This window comes from Anopheles nili, chromosome 2, assembly GCF_943737925.1.
Source record: "Anopheles nili chromosome 2, idAnoNiliSN_F5_01, whole genome shotgun sequence".
Lineage (NCBI taxonomy): Eukaryota > Metazoa > Arthropoda > Insecta > Diptera > Culicidae > Anopheles > Anopheles nili.
Window position 1 is genome coordinate 64,858,560 of NC_071291.1, and position 21,567 is coordinate 64,880,126.

General features: G+C 45.8%; 1 protein-coding gene across 7 annotated transcripts in view; it reads right to left on the bottom strand.

The window, feature by feature from the left end:
• Positions 1-21,567, bottom strand: part of LOC128732250 (heterogeneous nuclear ribonucleoprotein L) — a 168,054-nt gene that overhangs the window by 12,941 nt on the left and 133,546 nt on the right. For 2 of the 7 annotated variants that reach the window (XM_053825422.1, XM_053825423.1), the window contains 2 exons: positions 18,584-18,673; positions 14,447-14,515 (listed from right to left, as the gene is read on the bottom strand). The exons of 1 other annotated variant lie outside the window; for it this stretch is intronic. In XM_053825422.1, the coding sequence (XP_053681397.1) occupies positions 14,447-14,515; positions 18,584-18,673 (159 nt within the window). The remainder of the gene's footprint in view (positions 1-14,446; positions 14,516-18,583; positions 18,674-21,567) is intronic. 4 more of the 7 variants (XM_053825424.1, XM_053825427.1, XM_053825426.1 and 1 more) reach the window with 4 other exon arrangements.

Consider the following 21,567-nt stretch of genomic DNA (forward strand, 5'->3'; position numbering starts at 1 on the left):
ATTGGTTCGCCGCAGAAGGGAATGAACGGGAACGAGGCAGCTGGAGCAGCTCGCTATTGTTTCGCACGTTCCCTGTTTCGACCCCTTGCAATAGCGGGTTGAACCAGCGGCAGTTGATTATGGCTAGCCCTGTGGAGAGCCCCCGTTTTGGGGCCCCCCGGCCGAGCGAGTCAACAGATGAAGCTAAGCTTCCAGCGGCCATTGTGCTACGCTTTTCCGGATGCTATTGGTTTCACGTTGGACTTTTTTGTTGTTTGCTCTTTTTTCGTTTTTGTTCGCTTCGTGACTTCCGGTTATCCAAGCGGCCCAGGAGGGAACCGCCGCTGCAATGGATGGTAATAAATTGTGGTTCCAACGGAGACCGACGGCATCCGGGCGAATCACGTTCGCGAACAATTAGAAGCTATTTGTTATTGGATGCCGAGGAAGCTTTCTGGGTCGATAAAAATTAATGGCTTGCAATATTGAGTTGCGATGATTTAGCCGTTGGGGTTTTTATCGGTGTTTTTTACTCGTGCTTTTTGATATTAGGGGTAGGTTAAAAAATGTATTATTTTAAACAAACTGGGTTGAAACTCGCGGCGCAATGCCCACCAGCGATTGAGATATGTGTTGATTTAGCCACCCCTTCTTCGACCATTTCGTGTTTTTCTCTATGAAAAAGCCAGACATTTGAACCAATAACAATCCACGCGCATGAAACGGACAATTAGCTTTTGCGAAACGTGCTCTACGATGTGTCTCCACCTTCCCGTACGGCGCATGATGATCTTAATTCGTGCGGTGCCACATCCCGACGTGAGAGGGCTGTAACTGAACCAGAAATATTTCGAGTGATCTTGCCAAGATTTATATTTTTTTTTGTTCGCCCCCAAATACCTACCGCAAGCATTGCTTATGGTTTGCGCCGCCCCGTTTTTGGCAACGGGCACTCGAAAGTGCACGCCATGAAGTTGCGCCAAAAGCCATTAGAAAAATGGACGGTTCTCTTTTGTTTGTTTGTGTGGTTTTCCACTCGAATGCCCGCGCACGGTGACACATCTCGTGGGAAGTGGAAAATGGCAAGCGATGAGCGTAGTTCACCATTTTTGGTAGAGGCTCAAAATGTTGATCACATGATATCCTGTGCCATATCCCCAGCTTCGTCGCATGCTCACCCAATCGCAAGGATAATGCGACGCGGATTTCCACGGATTAGAACATGTTAATAAGCTCGCGCGGAAGCGGAAATTTTAGGGCTAAGAGCCACACAGCGCGCCCAGCACACTAAACTTCCCCCAAAACGAGCGCTTCCGCTCGTCGTCGTAATCCAAGCGTCCGCAAGAGAGGGTGTGCATTAAATTTACGTTAAATCTGGGTGTGCTTAAATCGGGAAGCCAATAGACTCGCGAAATGCGGCCACGAGCACGTGCGCTCGCGCGTTCCGCTCGTCGGCAAAAGGGAGCGTTTTGCTGGAGCGGTTGATAAAAACGGTCATAAAACAAGATAACACCTGGCGTATTTTAGGGTCTTTAGAAGTGAGCTCGCGGAACAGGGAACAAGCGAACCGGGAGTAAAGTTTCCATCAGCCCGCGGCCAAGAAAGGTGTTCCCTTTTACACACTCTCTCTCTCTCTCTCTCTCTCTCTCTCTTTCTCTCGTTCTCTCGCTCGCACCTCGTGAATGCGAGAAAAAAAAAGCAAACGGGGACAAATCCCCGTTCCTGCTGGGCGCGTAACAATGAGATGTCACAATTTTCCGCCCACCCAACGGCGCCACGGAAGGTGTGAAAAACTTTTCCCTGACACACCGTGTTTTCCTTGCCGAGTTTATTAGTACGCCGGGGTATTTTTTTATTGGACCCTCGTTGCAACGAAACTTTCCATTCCTACCGTTGATATAATTTTCTGTAACCGTTCCGGTCGCGCTCTAATACGGGTAGATTTTGTACGAGATTGTGTGCCCGTCCAGCGGACGTTCCAATGCGACCGAATCTCGAGCATCCTGGGGACTTTTTTTTCTGTTCTCTTTATTTGAAGGCAGGTTTTTTGGAATACAGTATGAGAAAAAAAAGAACGCAGCAAACGAACGAATTGGGCTTGATAGGAGAGCGACAAACTTGACCCTCGTTGCCGTTGACTGATAAAAAGCATTCCTGAACATGCGAAGAGAAGAAAAAAAAAAGGTTCCCTTTCCAAAGGATACAACTTTATCCTCGATCTCGCCGGATTACCGGACTTTGCAAAGCTACGACGCGGAGAAAGACTTTATTTGATGGTGGACTACAGCTTCCAGCAAAAAAAAAAAGAAAGAAAGAGAGAGCGGGAAAAACAAGTTTCCTGTGCCAATTTGTCAGGTGATCGAAAGTGTGTGTGTGCAGCGAATTACGCCACCGTGTAAACTTTACACCGCTGATGAGGTACGGAGCGAATGATCCCCCATTTGAAATAGCGGCAAATGGTCCGGCTGGATGGGATGAATTTTAAATTTAGATTAAACTTTCGCGCGAAAAAAGAAACCCACGTCAGCACGAGCGCTAAGTTTCGGTTTTGGTAAAGCAATTTTTAATTTATTCGATTTTGTTGTCGATCTATTCGATAAAGAAAAATGACGATAAATTTAACGCACCACCGAAACAAATCATAACATGCAAGTTTTTTCCCCTGATGCTGACCAGATCTCACGCTTCCGAACAGCAGCAAAACCACTGGATTAGGATCCACTCGAGATTATCATCCATCCATCAAGCTGAGCAACAGCAACAGCCACGTTCAGTCCACCAACCACGAGACCCATCAATCAGCGGGTGAAAATATATTTCACAACTTTTCCCTTCGCCCGGGAAACTATTCACCACCAAAATGCAGCATTCCATCACAAAAAGCTCGCCTTTTTCGGTCACAGGCACACAAGCACATACACATATACACTGCCACTCTATGGCCGTGCGTTGTTGTCGATGAATTAAAACGTCATCATAATCCGTCAGATAATGTTCATAAATCAGAATAAAATATGTGCACACGGTTTGTTGCGTTTTGTTGGTGCTGTGTGTGTTTTTTTTTGGTTGGTGTTTTTCGCTCCTTTTTCACTCGTGTCTCGATGGTTTGGTTTTTCCCGCCCCGCTTTGGGACGTGCAACTCGAACTGCATCGGCAGGCGCACTCACGTCCCGGTTCATCAGATTAAATTCATATAAATAAACATGTCCCGGGATGAATTATGAATTAAACTTTGCCTTTTCGCGAAACCCACCGCGACGCTCGTATATCGCATATCGTTCGTTAAGTGAGATGGATGGGAATGGGATCGAAAGGTGGTTTGGTGATGGAGGTTGGCTGACGGGAGGACGACGAACGCCCCCCCCCCCGCCATCATGATGGATGCAAATTTCTCCTGCAAACCGTGTTCCCTCTCCTTGCAGCCTTTGGGAATGCAGCGATCGGCGAAACATCATCGGAGCTGGATCATATTTCAGGCGGCTCAGCGTACCGGGAAATGGTTTTGTAGCCCGTGTTTGCCTCACGAGAGCGTCTTCCAATCGGTTTAATCATCGTCGGTTCGGTTGAAACAATTTCCCCAAGTGCAACCGCCGCCAGTCGATTCGGACGGGTAATTTGTTTGGTGCGCGGTTCTTTTCCGCGGTTCCACACTGCGTGCGTCGGGTTTCACCGTTTTGCCCTCGGTTGGAATTTGCGGCTCGCGTTGAGAAATGGTGAAATACTAGATACGCATTGATCATGTCTCGGTGCTCTCGTCCGTGTGCCTTACACCTTGCGGTTCATTAAATTTGTAACCGAAACCCCGAAACCGAGACCAACCCGGAAGTTGGGGATCTGTTTATTTTCCACCCCGAAACTGGCACTCGAGAACACGCTCTCGCGCGTGGGGTGGTGTTGTACGCAGTTGCGAGGAGGTTTCCGAGGAAAACTCCATTATCATTACACCATCAATAGCTTCATCTCACCCGCCGGAAGCTGCTGGTAGATAAAGGAAACGATGCGGCGAATAAATGCGCCCCCATTCTCGAGTTGGCCGCCCACCAACAACCCCCAACAAATGACGATGACAAAACACGCCCCCCACTCACGGGAGCGATCGTCAGCCATTAGACATTGACGCACATTAACATAAAGCATCATAAAAACGAAGCACCTCGAGTCACCAGACAAATCATGAGTCGCGGGACTTGCGAAAAGTCGGGCCGCACATTAGCAACATCTTCGTCTTCATTCAACCGCACTCGACGGTTTGGTTCGCCTCCCTTCAGGACAGCGTTAGTTTTGTTACAGCATTAATGTGGTAACGTACGTACGAAGGCGCATTTCCTCTCTATCTCTCTCTCTCTCTTGCGTGTCCTTACCGAATAGGCCTTTTGCTTGCCCATTGAACGTGCCTTTCCCGCCCAGGCGTAAGGAATACCTTCATTTCCGGCGTCGTAAGTGCCCGGGAAACCGCGTCACACGCAGACAACACGTGCCGCCCATCGCCGACGGACGATGACCCACTTACGAACGAGTCTGCTTCCCGCAGGATAAGCGTACCGGAGAAGTGTGCAAGAGGAAGATATATTTTTCGGGAATAACTTGAGAGGTTGGGCTCTCGGGCGACATTCGCCATCCAAAGGGAAAGGTTCATTTTAGGGAAGATATAGATACGAAAAAACTTCCAAACCATCCTACCTCTGTCGTGCGTCGTGGACATCTTTCTCGGTGTGTGCCAAGAAAATCAAGCTCATTTCGTTGCCGGTCTGGAAAACCCTCATCAGGCTCGGCAGGAGTGAAAACTTCCTTCTGTTCTTTGACAACAAATTTATGCCACACACTCACACAGAAAAGAGCAACAAAAAAAACCCAACCCAATTCGTATGGTCTGCGCTCACACATGAGTGCGCTTACCATATCCTTGCGAGTCGAGGGCGCGGCTTTCGTCCTTAAACACTCCAGACGTGAAGTGTGTAAGCAGCAGCAGCAGCAGCAGTAGCAGCAGCGCCGCGTTAAGCAAAAGCAATAGCAGTAGCTGAGGTAGGGAAGAAAAAGACGACAGAGCAAAAAAAAAAAGAGCCAAGGCCCTAGTGAAGGATATTTTCCTCAGAATTCGACGCTTCAAAGCGTCTGCCAAAGCAGAAGCAGCCTGATTGGAGTGTTTATTTTCCTCCATTTTGGTGGCGCTCAGTTTTTTCTTTTGCGCCACGGGTCTAACTCTGCTGCACCGGAGGAACTGCGAGTTGGTTGGTGCAAAAAAAAATATTTTCCTACAAATATGCCCATCTGTTTGAGTGGAGCAGCGGCGGGATGGAGCGCGTGTGGTAGAGGAGATAGTTTGGTGAAAAAACACAATCACCACTCAGCACGCAAGGCCACAACAAGGGCTTTGAGGTGGTTCCATCTCGAAAGCGAAACACAGTGGGCATAAACATTGCGATGAAAATGAATATTGATGTTTCGACAACAAGCGCGGAAGAAGTTTTCCCTGCCGAGACGGGAGCTGTTTTCTGTTAGCGAAAAATGAAAGAGAAAACTTTTGGTGAAAAGCGTCCAGTGCGCGTGAAACGGTTGCGAGTTTTTGCGGTACATAAATAATTCTCCCATTAACAAAGCGCAGTTTTAAAGAGAAAAATCTTCCAAACGATACCTTGAATGTTTTAAATTAAATGCTCACTAAAATGTTAAATTTCAAGCCCGATGATAACATGGCACAAAAATCAACCCCGGAAAGGACCATCGAAGGCCAAAAAGCCTTAGACAATGGCACAAAAACGGTGAACAAGCAACAACTGCCGTACGGAAATCGAATTTCTCGCAGCGCCCGACCGTAGCTTTCCGAGCTAAAGAAGCCAAAGAGGGCGGAAAAAAAGCCAGAACCAGCTGTGAAAAACGGGCCCGTGACTCTATGCGAATGATTGAATTATTCTGTACGGCTGCTCGGCACCACCAGAAGCGAACGGGAGTCCTTCGACAAACACCGGCAGCGGGTTAAATTTGAAGCAAAACTAGAAATCGAACCTTCCTTGCGATGAGGGGGGCACGTACGACAATGAACCGTTAAGTTTTCCGCACCAACCGGCAGCTGGGGAACAGGAAAAGGTCAAACACAACGGAGTGTGGTGTGTCGCCGGCACTTTGGTCGTGCCTTTCCCTGATCGGATAGCGGGCGGGCAACTGTTCCGGGCTTTGACTTTCGAATATTGTGTATCGAAAACTTGCCACCGGAACCGACCCGGAATCGGCGGAAATCGATCGAGAGAAGATAATTTTTCCCGTTCAACCCGACCGGCGATGTCCCGTGTTCGCAACCACCGTGTTTCGGGATGACAGCAAAATGGCGCCTTGTGTCGTGGAAATGAACGGAAATTTGCATCACAACGTGCGCTGGAAGCTGGCCGATATGAGACCGGTCACCAACGGGATTGGCGAGTGAAGCCAATCGAAATTCAATAAACAAACCCTTGCAATCAACGGGCAAATGTGCGCCGCCGGAGGCTTTATCGATTCGAACCCGAAGATGATTGCGCGTCCGTCCAGGATCGCCGGCGTTTGTTATTAAGAAGCTTGAGTCAATTGAATATTTGATTCTATTAATCCTTCGCCACCGGGATGTGGTCTAATAAACTGCCATTGGTGCGTGCGCAAAAGCCTCTCGATTTTCTCGTTAGGCGGCAGCGTCGGGCGAGTGCTTTCCACCCCGGCTAAAAAGGTATATTTATAGAGCGAATTTATGAGCACAATTCTTATCGCACATTTTTGCCCACCGCACACGATACTAATTCTAAAATATGGCTACCCGGCGCATGTTTATTTAAATATACTCCTACTCTGCGTCGGTCTCCTGATGGTCACCTCGGGGGTTGTCGATGGCCGGCTAATTTCCCTTTGCATCTGAAAAAGCCTTTCCCTATCACCGGCGGGACAGATAGAAGGCAAAAAAAAAACAACCCCACGCTTCATCGCACAGACCCCAAGGACGGTGAATTTTAGTTTATTCAGTTGCTTCCATTTCCCATGCAACATGGTTCGTTTAATCGAACATTTTAGGAGCGTACGCGCAAAAACGCCGACGCGTCCGGTCGTCTAAAATACAGCCCAGTACGTTGGTGGGGATGGAAATTATGTTTCCCCATGCACGTTCCCGTTTCGTCGCGTTCGGTGAACGCTGAACCGCATCGACGATTTGTTCGAGTGAAAGCAAGAGATGAGAACAAAATCAACGGGAGAATAAAATACGGACACGATTGAACTGGGCGTGGACTGGTTACGGTTCCCATCGGTATTGGACGAGTGTGGTTGGACATTTAATTGAATTTCCATTTAAACGACTTCGCGTATCAGGTCAACTTTCCGGTATAATTCCGAACAGGGTTTTGACGGTTTGACAAAGAGTCGGTGGTAACGCACACTGCTGGTTTTAAAATGACTCAAACGAACCTCGTTTGCAAGTGTCACACGAGACCGAATGATTTGCATTCGATTGATTAGCTTTCACATGTGACAAGAAAAGCGAGACACAATTTACCCATGCTCGAGTAGAGGTCTCGTCAACGGTTGTCTGCCAAAAACCTGAAACATTCTTTCTCTTTCCAGTTATTAAAAGCGGTGTTTGTGCAAATAAAAATAACTGTCTGGTGTGCCTATTTATTCTCCAGAGAAAACGAAACCGTCGTCAAATGCAAAAACAACATCACCCCACCGGATTTCACACTGTTCCGTCCCAAGAGTGCATTATTTTTCCTGATTCCAAGCCAGCCACGCAAAATGGGACCCATAATGTGCCAGTGGCACGTGACAAAGTAACGAGAGCCAACAACGCGCGTTTACCTCGTTTTTGGTGCCGCTGCCGTGCGTTTGATTTGATTAATTGTCGCCGAAGCGTAACGAAATGCCAAGCGAAGCAGTGACGCAGGCGAGACCGAAAAAAAATATGGAAAAGAATTTCCACTCTGGGAAGCGAAATGTTGCAACAATGTCAGCTCGACAGCACGAGGTCCTCCCCCTTACGGTGGAAGATAATCGTTGAGCTGACACTTTTCGCAGCACGCACGCAGCGTTGGCTCGTGAGAGAAAGATTAATTATTCTCGATTACAAATTTGCCCTGCAGCATGCTGATGAGTGAACCGAGCGTTCCGATTGGGTGAAGAATTTCCGTGCCTTGCAAAACGTACTCGTTTAATTTTTTAAATATATATTTTTTCCAGCCAGCCAGCCAGCCATCAAGTGGCCGACAAAACCGAAACCAAGCTACGCATATCGCGCTGTTTGCACGCGGTTAATGAAAGAAAAACATTCTCAGACCACAAACCGAGCAGAGTTAATTGAAGGGGCAAACAAAGTATGACTTCTCGAGAAAGGCGCCAGCGAACGATGGGAAAATTTTTAAGCGCTTTTCATCCGCACCGTTGTCCCGGGAATGGCAAGGCAACCCGTTCCTCGGGTGGCCACGGGACAGCACAGCACGGGTTGATAATTTGCATCGCAACACACATACACACACACACACACCTACAAAAACAGAAATGAAAAGATTTCCCTCCAGGGCTGATAAATGACTGGCATCGTGGCCGGGGGTTGATGAAAGCGCCACTGCACTGTTTTTGTAAGATAAATTATGCCCACAGGCACTCTCGGGTCGCAAATACAATGCGAGCGTTTGATCCGGCAGAACGAAGTGCCGGTGAATGAATCCATCATCGCCTGATTTGGATCGCCGCCGTTGGCAACGCGCCTCGGCGAGTGTTTCACTCAGCACGGTTTCGGCCAGTTCCAGCAGCAGCACAGCGAGGCTAAGAGATCAAAACATCCACCCAACCTCCCTGATCCAACGGACGCCCGGTTAGGCGTCTCCCGAATGACGTGCTTTCGTCGGCTTCGCACGAATGACCAGGCGTCTCCATCGGTGCTCGGTTTGGTACAAGCGACCAGGCGTCTCCACCATGCAGTCAGCACGAACGAGCGACGAAACACGCCGCTGCTCGACCCGGGAATGATTAATCGTAGGCGACATTCCGTCCCGAAATGGTCACGGTAGGCTGAGCCGCGGCCGTGGGGAACAAGACACAAGCCGAGCCGCATTCCTGGACGGGATTTTTGCACTAATTAGTTACGCGGGTGCGACGCACAGCGCGAGAGCGAGACCGGTGACGATGATGATTGTGCGCGGTGCGTTATCATACGCGGTTGAGTGATACGTGTGCACGCGCGCTTCGGACGCCAAAATCCGCGAACGTTGCGCAGCTGCATCTGTGACGTGCGTGTTGATGCATGTCAGCAGGCGCCCGGAGAACGCCCTTGCGTGCGCTTGCGCTCGGGGGGGGGAGGGCGATGAGTAATTACTGACTAATGTAGAAAAATGTAGCCACCCGGAACGTGAAATTAATCACATTAACAACAGTTCAATGCGCTAAAAACCGGTGTGTGCTCTTGGTAGCCCAGTTTTCCGAGCGATATTTTGCTGTTGACAGAGCCGGAAAAAAAGTAATTAAAAACTGTGCACGTTCCATTTATCGTGAATGCCGTTACCACAACATTGATACGTTGTTCGACTGGAAAAGGACGGATGGATGCATGCATTTATCCATCCGAAGGGCACGTGTTGTGGTACGCATTTTCCGTGCGAACGGAGATAGTTTCCCCTGAAAAAACAACGGATTACGATGAACCACATTGAATGGATTAACATATACAATGCTCACCGGAAGGAAAGCTTTTCCGCATGTATGGCACTTCAAAGTGAATAGGAAGTGAATTCATAAGGCTATATTCGGAAGGCATAAAAACCGACAGCTCCCAACAGCAATCACTACAATTAGATGTAACAAAGCAAGCCAATTGTGCCCGTAATCAATTATGCTTTTCATTCTACCATCACCACCGGGTGCTTTCGTCGACAGTATAACCATGTCGTCGGAGAAGATATCCTGGGTGGGTTTAAATCTTGTTGGCCATGTCCGGTTGGAGGACTCCGGAAGCTTCCTCCGAACAGAACGATGGTACTATTCTAGCCCGGGATTTATAAAATGTCGGAACGATGTCAAGAATAAACCAATGAAATATTCAATAATATACATCTCGGTAGAATTCCGGGAGCTGGACCGGGATTCAGTTGCGGACGGAAATTGTTGCGATATGCTGAATTATTTCAATCCACTTGCATCCTTCTCCTCGCAGCGATTCCACGGGTGGAGAAGCTGTTCTTGCCAATCTCCTATAAACTACAACCAGTGCCGTGGGACAACTCGCCCGGAAGGATGCGAGCCCGATGGAAGTTTACTGGAAGAAAAAGCGGGAGCTAACATTTCCATTTAACTGCCTCCGTACCTGACAGGACACACCCGGGGCTCATGGGGCCGGCTTAAGGATCCCACACCATCGTCGTATTCCCGGGGACGTTCCGGCAGATTGAACACCATTCGACAGCACCACCAGGGCGCGTTTGCACTCCGAGGATTGCACAACACGTCCTCATCTGCCCCCGGAAGTTACGGGGACACGGTGGAAGTAAAATTTGTCCTTTTCCTATCTCGTGTCACCTAAGAACCACGAGCAGCGGGCAAAACAAACGGGCTCCGGTGTTGGAAAGAGGTTTCCATATACCGAAACAGGCACTGAGGTAGGTGTACTGAAGCGACTGTAAGGATGCTGTTGGATGGAGCGGGAATTTTAAACACGCTTTGATGCAATCCAGCAATCTACCCCCGATGGTGTGGCACGGGAATGGCAATCTTGCACACAAACACACGCGACATGTGGAATGGAACGCCGAAATGCGGGAAACGTGCCAGGGGTCGGGTGCGAGATGATGATGGGCAGATTTAATTTAGCACCAAATGCACGAGCGGCTTTCCCGAGTTCGCTCACCACGCCAACCGGCTCGTGGGTGATATTTCGAACGGGATTTGCATGATTACGCGACACGAGCGGCAGGTGAATGTGCCAGCGCGAGGAATGGAACATTGCATTCACTGCGATGGCCTTAAATATTAATATTTTATAACAAAACCACTTAGAACCGTAGCGATGGAACGATGGGTGGAGCCATACGTTTCCGTGCATTCGAGTATAATTTTAATTGAAGATGATTTTCAAATTTCGAGCACGAATCCAGGGAGCTGAAAAGCAGACATCGTTCCAATCGAAACGAAAGCCCCGCAACAAACGGAATGTGGTGATTTACCGCACTCGTTTCCGTATTAAATCTCAATTTATAAGGACCGAAAATTAATCTTCACGCATCGTACCGCATTCATGCGGGACGCGACGTTTTGAGCCACAACCAATATCGTTTTGCCCATAAAATAATGCACAAGTGTCTCCGGGCAGTAGGTCCGTAAAACCGGATCGGACGCGATATCCGCGTGATGTTACGATGGTGTGGCATAAATCCGCCCGATACGGTCGTTCGGAACCATCATATCCATCATATTTATCACACTGAGAAAAGGAGCCTTGCGCCTCGGCAGAAGCTGCCAGTGTTTGGTTGCCGGCAAACGGAAAAAAAACAACCAAACATGGCCCTCGCACACCGGATTGATGCCGTCGATGATGGTTATGGATTTGCTCCGATACGGTTCATATCGGTTTGTCGTTCGCCAAACGCCGAAAGCCAATAAGACGGATGGCGCGCGGTGGTATTATTTATTACGATTTGTTTTTTTTTTTCATCATTCCTTCGTTCAGCTACGAGCGGTAGCTCTGGGTTTGCGAGAGGTAAAACACGCGCGGTCACCGGCTGGAAACAATAAGGGAAACGAAATGAGGCCTACGAATTTAACCACCCACCCGCGCACTAGCACCGAGCAAAAGATAATCTTTCATCATCGTCCGCGCGTTGGAAATCAATAATAAAACGTGGCTCCTTATTATGCTCTCATGGAGCTCTCCTGCAGGGGGTTTGGCATTTGATTTGGCACTCTTTGCTATCGCTTGGCCCAAGTCCGGCGTTCGGTACCGGGGGGCTTATCTGTCGACAGCGCAAGATGGATGGAAAAGTGATGAAGATTCTCTTCCCACCCTTAATGATGGTCGCTGGTTGCCAGGTCTACTCAGCTGATCAGATTTTTCGAGCCACCCATCTGCCGAGTCAGCCCTCGGAGCAGGTTTTCCAATATATTTCGATCATTCAATTTAGCTCCATACGCGCCTCGCATCCCTCGCGCGGGTTTTCTCGTCCCATTTATTACGAGCGTCTGGTACGGGGTTATTCCGTTCCATTTATCTGTGTCGCCTTCTTATGGCGTTTGTTTCCCGTTCTAGGATCGAAGAAAATGTTTCCTTTTGAGGTAAGGAGAAAGAAGAAAAAATGATCCTGCCGGAGACCACTAATCGGATTTGATGCCGTCTTTTACAAACGGGAGCTTGAACGACGACACAACCTAGACCAACCTATGATGGAGAGGAATCCTGCGCATCCCAAAGGGAGAATGGACAAACCAGGAATCAGCTAGATCCCGAAGGACTTGCATCGATAAACGTGCGCTACGATCCGATCCGCAAACTGGCCATGAAAATGGGAGGCCAGCGCCAGGATTCGACGATAAGTTTCTGATTTAATTTCCACCCGTTCCCCGTGCGGAAGTGGGACGTTAGTGGGGCCGCTAATGAGCGGACGAAATTGAGTGAACGATTTTTTAACACCCTCCAAGTGGTGGTCCCGTCGCGACTAAACGGACCGGAATAACAACCGTAATAAGAGCCGGGCGCGAAATGAAATCGCCCCGAACGGAAACGGGAGAAGGAAAATTTTGCTTTTCAATGATTGATAGATGGGCGGCGTGTGGGTTTGGTCAATAAAATAAAATTTTCCCCATCATTTCGAAAAGCGCCATCGCGCATCCCGGGTTGGGTCGCGATTTTATGGCCCGGATCGGGGTATGTGTGCACAGAAAAAAAAAAGGAGCATCATAAACTGGGCTGCTGGTTCTAGCGCGATTGGACGCGCGGTTCCGGTTGAGAATGGGGGTGGATAAAGTTTTCCCATCTGCGAAAAACTTTCCGACGAGTGAGCCGATCAAACTTTTCCATGAATCCGAAAACACCGTCACGCGCGGAGGTGAATGAAGTGGCTGGAAACACCGGTTTGGATCAGGTTTGCGATCACTTCCCGATAATGATCCGATATTTTTCACCCGGAAAACCCACCCTCGAGCTCAACAGAAGGCAAGCAGAACGGGCGGGCTGGGCTGGGTGAGAGGCGCATAGATTGATAGTGTCGAACGAGAGTTAAAACGGATATGTTATTTTTGGAGTTACGGAACTTACTCCGAACAATATTTTCACCCTTGGTGCTTTTCTTCGTTCGCAAGCCGATTAAATGGCTTGGTCAAAACTGGCGTCCATAATTCATCCAGCAGGGCTCGGAGGCGGAAAAGCTTCGCCTGTCATACTGTGGGTGAGAGAGCTTTAGTTACTGGATTTCACACTTTCCATGATCGCTCTATAACCAACCACAGCCAGGATGTTCAGCGCGCAGTCAAGATTTAAAACGACGCAACCAATCAACTGAAAATGCTGAAGAGCTTGAGCAACTTCGTTCGAAACGCCAGTGGAAAACTGCACGGAATGGCGAACTAGTTGGCGAGTTGGCCCGGTAGCTTAACTTTGGTCAAGGATCGAACCATAAGGTTCGCCACTATCGGGCCAAAGCGGTGCTAGAAAATCACGCTCCAAAGTTTAATCGAACGTAAAAATAATTGCCACAGCTGGAATAATCCTTCACCCTTGGGAAACAGGCTAGCAGCATGGAGCAAAGGACATGCAGGAAGATAAACCAACGAGCAATCGATTCTTGGGAAGCACCACTACTACTCCCGTGCCGAAACTATCCCTATCGCCTCTGCTGACCGTTGGGTGTGTGCCTGAAGTCCGCCTCCGGGAAGTCACAAGAGCAGAGATGAGTATTTCAACTTTGCCAACTTTTCCACCCCGTTGCATTCGAAGATCTCCGAGCGCGTCGGGTTCGCTCACTTCCGGGCGGATGGCCAGAATAAGTAGGTTGAAGTTTTGGTTCTTTCCATTCGACTTTGGTTTACAGATCGGTGATTAATTTTGCACCAAAATGGAAACAAAAAGATTTCCATTCCTGGACCACCGAACCCGTTTACAAATCGGCTGCTGAGGTCAGCAAGCGCGCGTATTCGAAGGAGTGAAACAAAACTCGACACGTTGGAGTTTTGTTTTAGCGCCAAAAAAAATCCACGAAAACGGAAGCCACTCGCAGGCGGACAGCATGGAGTGGAACTTTCGCTGACGTCGGGGGATCTCGTGGCTGCGAACTTTTAAAACAACGCAGCAAACCGAACCGGGACGCCGCTGGCGAGTGGACGAAAAGTTTAAAATCTTTCGTATAGTTCTGTGCTTCTTTTTAAGCCTTTTTTTGCTGGCATTTTATGAAGAAGGATTTGTATGATGTGAGATGGGAGGACAGTATTAGCCAGGAGAGTGGGAGAAATTGGGAACTACGGACAGGATGTTACTTACTTGAGCGGGTTCCTTGAGTAGGTTGAGAATACTCGTTGTAGGGTGTATGTGATGGTGAAAGGTACTTACCTGAAAGTAAACGGGAAAGAAAAGGAGAAAAGAAACAAACGAAAACGTTAACACAAGAACGATCCAACGATAAAAAAACTCAACAAAGTACGTGCAAGCGAACACATTCAAGCCGTCGAATGAAAACAAAAAAACGGGGAAATGATTAAAAAAATAAAACCAACGTGATGAAGGACAAAAGGGAACATGAATATGAACATGAAAATCAATTACACTTTTATTTGCGTGAGTGTTTTGGTTCATTTCTTGCGAAAGAGGAAAAAAGTGAACACATTAAAAAAACACCCTCACATTGACGAATGCGGGTGGTTGGAATGCTCATGAAAATTTCGATTCATAATCCGAGCGGGTACACGATGGCGATGATGCAGCCCGTGGAAAGCCGATTAAGGCAATGAATGAAACGTGATTGATAAGCTTAAGGAGAGGAAAATTAAATCATGCGTTAGTACGTGGCGCGACCGGCGAAGTTTTCCGAGAACGACACCCGGGAAAAGCGTTTCGCAAACGGTCTGGTAAATTAAATCGTGCCCATGCTGCGAATGCAGGGGATGGAATATTCAGCATGAAAGCAATATTTAAATGAGGGGGTTTTTTTTCTCTTTTATTTTCAAACATATAAGTAAATATGCGGCACATGAATTTCTCATCACAGCATGCACAAGCAATATTATGCAAAAAGCTCCAAGAAAAATCATCGTTTCTTGACGTGCAACCATATCCGTTCTTGATTCAAGCTCATGGCAGCCAATCCGGAGCGTGGAAAGTCGTTAAGGAAAGATTTTTCCGCAATCAAATGAAACGCCTGGCAGCCGTTTTCTTCCCCGGTATGATCGGGAGACCCGTTTGCATACATTATGATTGGGGACTTCAATCAGTTGCAGCTGCACCGTGTTTGGCCGATGGGGGTGGTGTTTGGGAGCCTTCGTCAGAGGGAAAATCATACGCAAACCACACTCCAAACCATTAAGGCAAACCACTTTAATGGATGCAAAAGAGGTTTGGCTAGCATTTGATATTGCTTCCTCAACATTAGGAGCAGTTTGTGGATTGTGAGAATTGTGAAGATTTGTAAGAAATATACTTTAATATGCTCCATTTCACCAAACTAAATGGTTCTTCTTTCTGAACGAAAACGACCATTGAAAAGGGCTACACTCCTTTGCTTTTATTTAGCATTTACTCAGGTTCGATTCTAATTTTAATGTTGAATCCTTGCTTTTTCAAGAGTTAAATTAATAACATTTGAGTTCACACACACCGCTTCTAAGCTTCAATTGCTTCTAGCAATTGCAATCGTTTTATAAAACTTGGGCAGAACCAAAACGACAAAGGTTTGTGCGAACACTCCAATCACCCCACAGTGCAAATGAATAATCCCCATAATGAAATACAAATTTTCCACTTCCAAGATGGCGCAGGGTAACGGTTTGGGATTATAATTCCAATTGCCATTAGACACATTGTTTGCGTTGTTCGTGCATCGTGCGATGATGCGAAATAAAGGTGCCCTGTAAGGAGGCGTGAGGCTGGGACGCAAATTAATGCCCCGGCGAATCGGATGGTGTTAATTAGATTGTCAAAATGGCCGCCGGTGTTCCATTTTCCAGCAGCACCCTTATCCACAAGTCCGGCGGTGGCACCACACACAATAAGCAGCCGTCTGCCGTTCGTTCCTCTTCGTGAGCGCGTGCTTGTCATTTTGCGTTCTCGGCTTTTGATTGACAATGGCCAACCGGCGGGCAGCGATGCATCGGGCTTTAGAGGAGCCATGTGCGGTCACCGTTGCCCGGTGTGACCAACGCACACCAACGCACCGGGACTGATGGCGTTGTTCGATGAAGCGAGTGTGTGTTCGTATGTGGGTGTGACCGTGTGCTTTTAGCCGTCACTTAAAGGCTGCAGTAGCTTTATAATTCAATCATTTCCATCACCATCAGGTACCCACCGTGCGTGTGGTGTACGCAAATCCTTCCGCCCAGCGCTGGGGGGGTCGTTTGTGATTGACAGCCGCTGTCACGCTCCGGCCAAGCGCGCATCAACGGGAAGGGTCTATTGGGTTAAGCGCTCACACAGCTGTCACTGCGCGAGTGGTGGCATGAAGTGTGACGATTGTAACAAAAAAAAAGGGACGTGAAAAGGACATTCAATTGCGGCGACGTAAACGCACACCAAAGCGAGCAGCCGAGGAAGATCGCTCGAACCATAAAAAGAGATACGCGCGGGCAAAACGTTTAATTTTAACGATGATGCTCCGGGAAGGGAATTTTAATTTCTACGTGCCTTTTTCCAGGGATCACGTTAATGCCTTTTGCTCGGATTTCTTTTCGGTTCATTGCGAGGCTATCTTGGCTTTTACGAGCACCATGTATCAAAACAGAGCAATCATGTATGATGCATACATAAGCAACGTGGCACGTGAATGAAGAACAGATTCTTTGTAGACTTAAAAGGGCGTAAAATGAACGTTCGTTTGTATTCTCTCACTAAAATTAAATCTTAACCTCCCGCCAGTACGCTCTAATAAATCATTCGCTTCTGGAGCACGGTTTGATTATGTACTGTCAGGTCTGTTATTAAACCGCTTTTGCTGGATTAATGACCGAATAAAGTTAGATTTTCGATTACGCCTAGATATGAACGATCAACCACCTGCTGAAGCAAAACACCCACGTCTCTACGAACTCGGTGTTACTTTGTCGCGTTGATTACGCTCTAAAACAGGTTTCCATGCTACCGAAACATTCCACCATTAGGCCAGCTAGGGAATGCGCAGAAAAATAAAAACTGCAAGAAAACCAATTCCATCCAACTGCTTACGCTGTGAACATGCATTATCGCAAATGTAAAAAAAAAGCTCGCTTTAGCCAACACCCACGCGTTTGTAAGAACCCCACGGAGATCGGAGATCATGCGATTCCGACGTCCGGTACCAAGTGCTTTTGAACCACTTTCTCTTGGAGGGGCAAAACTTGCCCGCTAGGCGATAGTTGTCCGTTCCCGTTTCGAGCGATAAAGAGTGGTCTATCTCGAAGAACGATCTCTACTGCCAACATCCACATTCAAGCGCACTAGAGGGAGTTTAATGGCCGACGACGGAGCGATGTGGGCTGCCGGCGAGAATAATTCAATCAGGTGTTTATGCAGGCGTCCGGTGAGTGCTCTAGATGGACCGGTCTAGGGGCAAAGTTGTACATTGCAAGTAGGTTTCTTGTTTCGCTCAGTTGACTCCGTCACGATAGTGTCATGATATTTATGGAAAAAAATGCCTTTTCAATTATATGCACACGACTATTGCAGTGCAGAAATGGAACACCATTCCACTCTCTGGCATCAGTCAGATCAGTTTCCAAAGTGGTCCTATTCAATCGAAAATTAAGCTCACTTTTTGAGAAAAAAAAAGGTTTGTTGCTATTAGATTTCTTTTGATAAAAATCATAGCTTTAAGATTTCATCATTTAATAATAAACTATGTTGTCTTATTCTTACATTCATTATAAATTATCATTTATTCTTTTTTACATGTATGAAATTATTCATAGGTACAGTGTAATTATGAAAGCATATTGATTGAGCATTGCAAAAGATTCACAATCATTGCACGATTTTAAAAATAAAAGAAAGCGCATAGTGCTGTGAAGAATTGCGGCGCATATTAAGGAGACAGAGAGACACAGAAATTGATTAAAAGAATTGCGCAACACGAATAAAGCATAGCGAAATACACCAAATGCGCGAAAAAGAGAATATCAAAGGATAGAATTATCAAAGGATAAGTGAAAAGAATGATAAATAATACAGTCCATGTGGATGATGGTGGAATTCTTCATTTAGTAAAATAAAAACAAACTAAAAAAATTAAACCGATACCGAAAGATAACAAAAATGATTCTATTTATGGATATCTATGGTGGAGCTTTAAGCGAGTAAAATCGACATCTACTCGGGCACCAACGAACGACAAACCGTACGAGCTAACTGGCAACTAGAGAGACACACGAAAAAAAAACAGGACTTGCTAACAGCAGGAGCTAACGTAATGTATCAAAACAGCAAAACTCTACTCACTGTACGGCTGCGGTCGTCCACCGAAGAGCGTTGGATCCTGGAGCAGGGGCGAGCGTCCATTACCGACCTCCTTGACCGTGGTAGCAGCTACTTTTGGTTGAGCATGTATGCGTGTGTATGTATTTGATATTTGGTTGATTGGCCGTAGCGGTGGCAGTGGGCGGGGTAGGTGAACAGAACGTTTTGCGTTTGGTATTGTAGTTGAGTGCAATGTGTTTGACGTTTTTTTGGGGGAGAGAGCGGTGGTGTACGTGGGTCGTCGTGTGTTCGTTTGATATCGGTTTCGTACGGTTTCGCCGGATGCGATTCGAAATGCCATGTGTTCATCGTCCCCACCCAAAACGCAGAAACGATGCCATCAGAACGTACGAGATTTGTTTCAACGTACAATTCGTACGATTTTGAAAATAGTTTAATCAAAAGAGACATTGGGAACGTGTAGTAGGGTGATTTATGTTCAACGTTTGTTGTAAGTGGTTTCGGTGAGGGTTTTTTTTTCATTTCATTATCAAAGCAATGAAATGTTGAAACAACAGTTATTTTTGGTATTCGTTTGCGGAGAGAATTTTGTACGGGGTTTCATATTTTTAGAGATATAAATATATATATATAGTTTTTGCAGAACATACACAACGGAAACGGTAATGAAAAAAGAAAGAAAAGCAGAAGAAAAAAATCCCAATTAGAAACGGCTTGAAGGCACTTCTGGAAGGATGGATTGGAGATGATGAAAGGGAGAGCAGAGTAGTTTGCGGTGATGTAATAACGGTCAAAATATGAGAAACAAAGACAGACAGACAGACAAACAGACAAATTGATTGATTGAAAAAATAAATCTTGTGTGAAACTTTTCGAAAGAGCGGCAACTTTGTAGTTGGAAGTATAAAAAATCAAACAGTTCACGATATTAATTGAAAGGAAACTAAAATAAAAATTTACAATTTCCAAAATCGAAAAAAATGTACAATTTCGACGAATACACAGAGAAATATGAGAGAAATAGATGTATGACAGAATAAAAAGTAGTTTGTCGCTTATGTACACGATGAAAGCATTATATCAGCTAAATAATATTAACAGTTTGCGAGAAGGTGAATTAAGTTGAAAGCAAATTGCCTCAAAAATTTGATAAAAATAATACATGTACAAATAGGCATTAAGCAGAGATATGAGTGACATAGTAAAACGAAAAATTAGTCAGTGATATGCCAGGATAACAAAATAATTTTAACATATATTTAAGACTAACATATATCACAAAGTTTCATGACCGATGTTTTTCAATTAAAATGATCAAAGTATGCGTAAAGATTGAAATACAGTATCAAATTAAAAATCAATTTTCAAAAAGAGGCACAGAGGGTAAATAAACATTGAAAATAAGGCAAGAAAAGAGAGATACAGCATATTGATCTTAGATGGGTATAATAGTTTTATCCTCTCAAGCATGCCAAGCGATATGAGTGAGACTGTGATAAAAATATTCTACGTCATTCGCTGACGTATAGTAGACGAGATACCAGCTTCAAAGATGTTGGATGTGCATTATTTTTTAAGCCGTTTTTAAACGTGTCCGAACACAGCTGACGCAAACGAGAAGCGACGCAGAACACTTCATGGGATTGACGCTGATAGAGGTAGCACCAGCGCATGGATACAACTTGTGATGGTAAGATTTAGTGTTTGGCTTGCGCGATTATGAAGCAAGATACAAGCTGATGAAAGTTTCCTATTTGTTATTTCATATTTGGGTTTGAACATCGTTGACAATCGAAATCGCATGAGAAATATGGGTACCATAAATCATGGGTGATATGTCAATAAGATACATTTATTACCTTGAAGAGCTATATGTTTGAGAGCTTTTAGAGCTAATAAATTTTCATATTCAATTTTGACAGGTATACGTTGGACAGACAAATATTCCCCAAAAATACAGTTTTATTCTATTTCCAAGAGATAACATAAAATATATTGACAACGAAAAGAAAATGTTACTGAATATTACAAAAAAACCCGACCGAACTACAAAACTTCTCTACGATTCTCTACAATCACAAACCTAACACCAAAGCTCTCCAAATAATATATTCTAAAAATTTAAATTTTGATATGAGTATAGAAATTAAAATAAACTGAGTAAAAGCTAATTAAAAAAGACATTTTTGTGAATAAAAACCACATATCAAATGGACAACTAATATGATTTTGCCGATGGTTTATCGTTCAGTATACTTCGGGAAAAGTAGGGAATAATGTAAATGAAAGAAGAAATTGCAAGGAAAAAAGTGTCTTTTTATTTGGCATAAAACTATTAATGAAACAACAGCTTGAAGCTTGTTGTAGCCAATTTTAATTTAAGCACACAGTGAGCTTGTTTGGCTAAGCAAAAACCTCTACAAAATAAACTAGCAAATTTAGTTTATTTAATTCCCACTCAATCTGTTTCACCGCTAGCGTCCAACCATGGAACGAAGAATGGTCCCATAGCGCCCTTCATTTCTACATTGCTATCTCTTGCTGTCTGTAGTAACAACCACTTTCGTACCGCTTACCGACGGAAAAACAAAGGAAACAAGGTAATCAGATCACACTTAATTCAAGAGCCCGTATTCCCAACAACCCACTGGCACGCGTTGATTTGTCCCAAAGGGCATCGCGCTATCACCACATTGGGACCTTCCATCCGAACCAGTTCGATCGTTATATTCTAACGGCACGGAAGACGCAGGGTGCACATCGCCCTATTCAGGCTGATAATGGTACAAAATTGAATCAATAAAAAAAAGTAAAACAATAACGGAGGGAAACGTTGCTCCCTAGATTGCGATTTTCCACACCCATGTTTCTAGTTTCGCAAGGAGGATGCATGAAAGCATGCAATTCCCGACAAGGGAGGCAAATTTTCCTTCTGCAAAAGTTTCAGTAAACCCAAAAGTACAAAATAAGCACGCAACGTTGCCCATTTTCCACTATTGTCACGA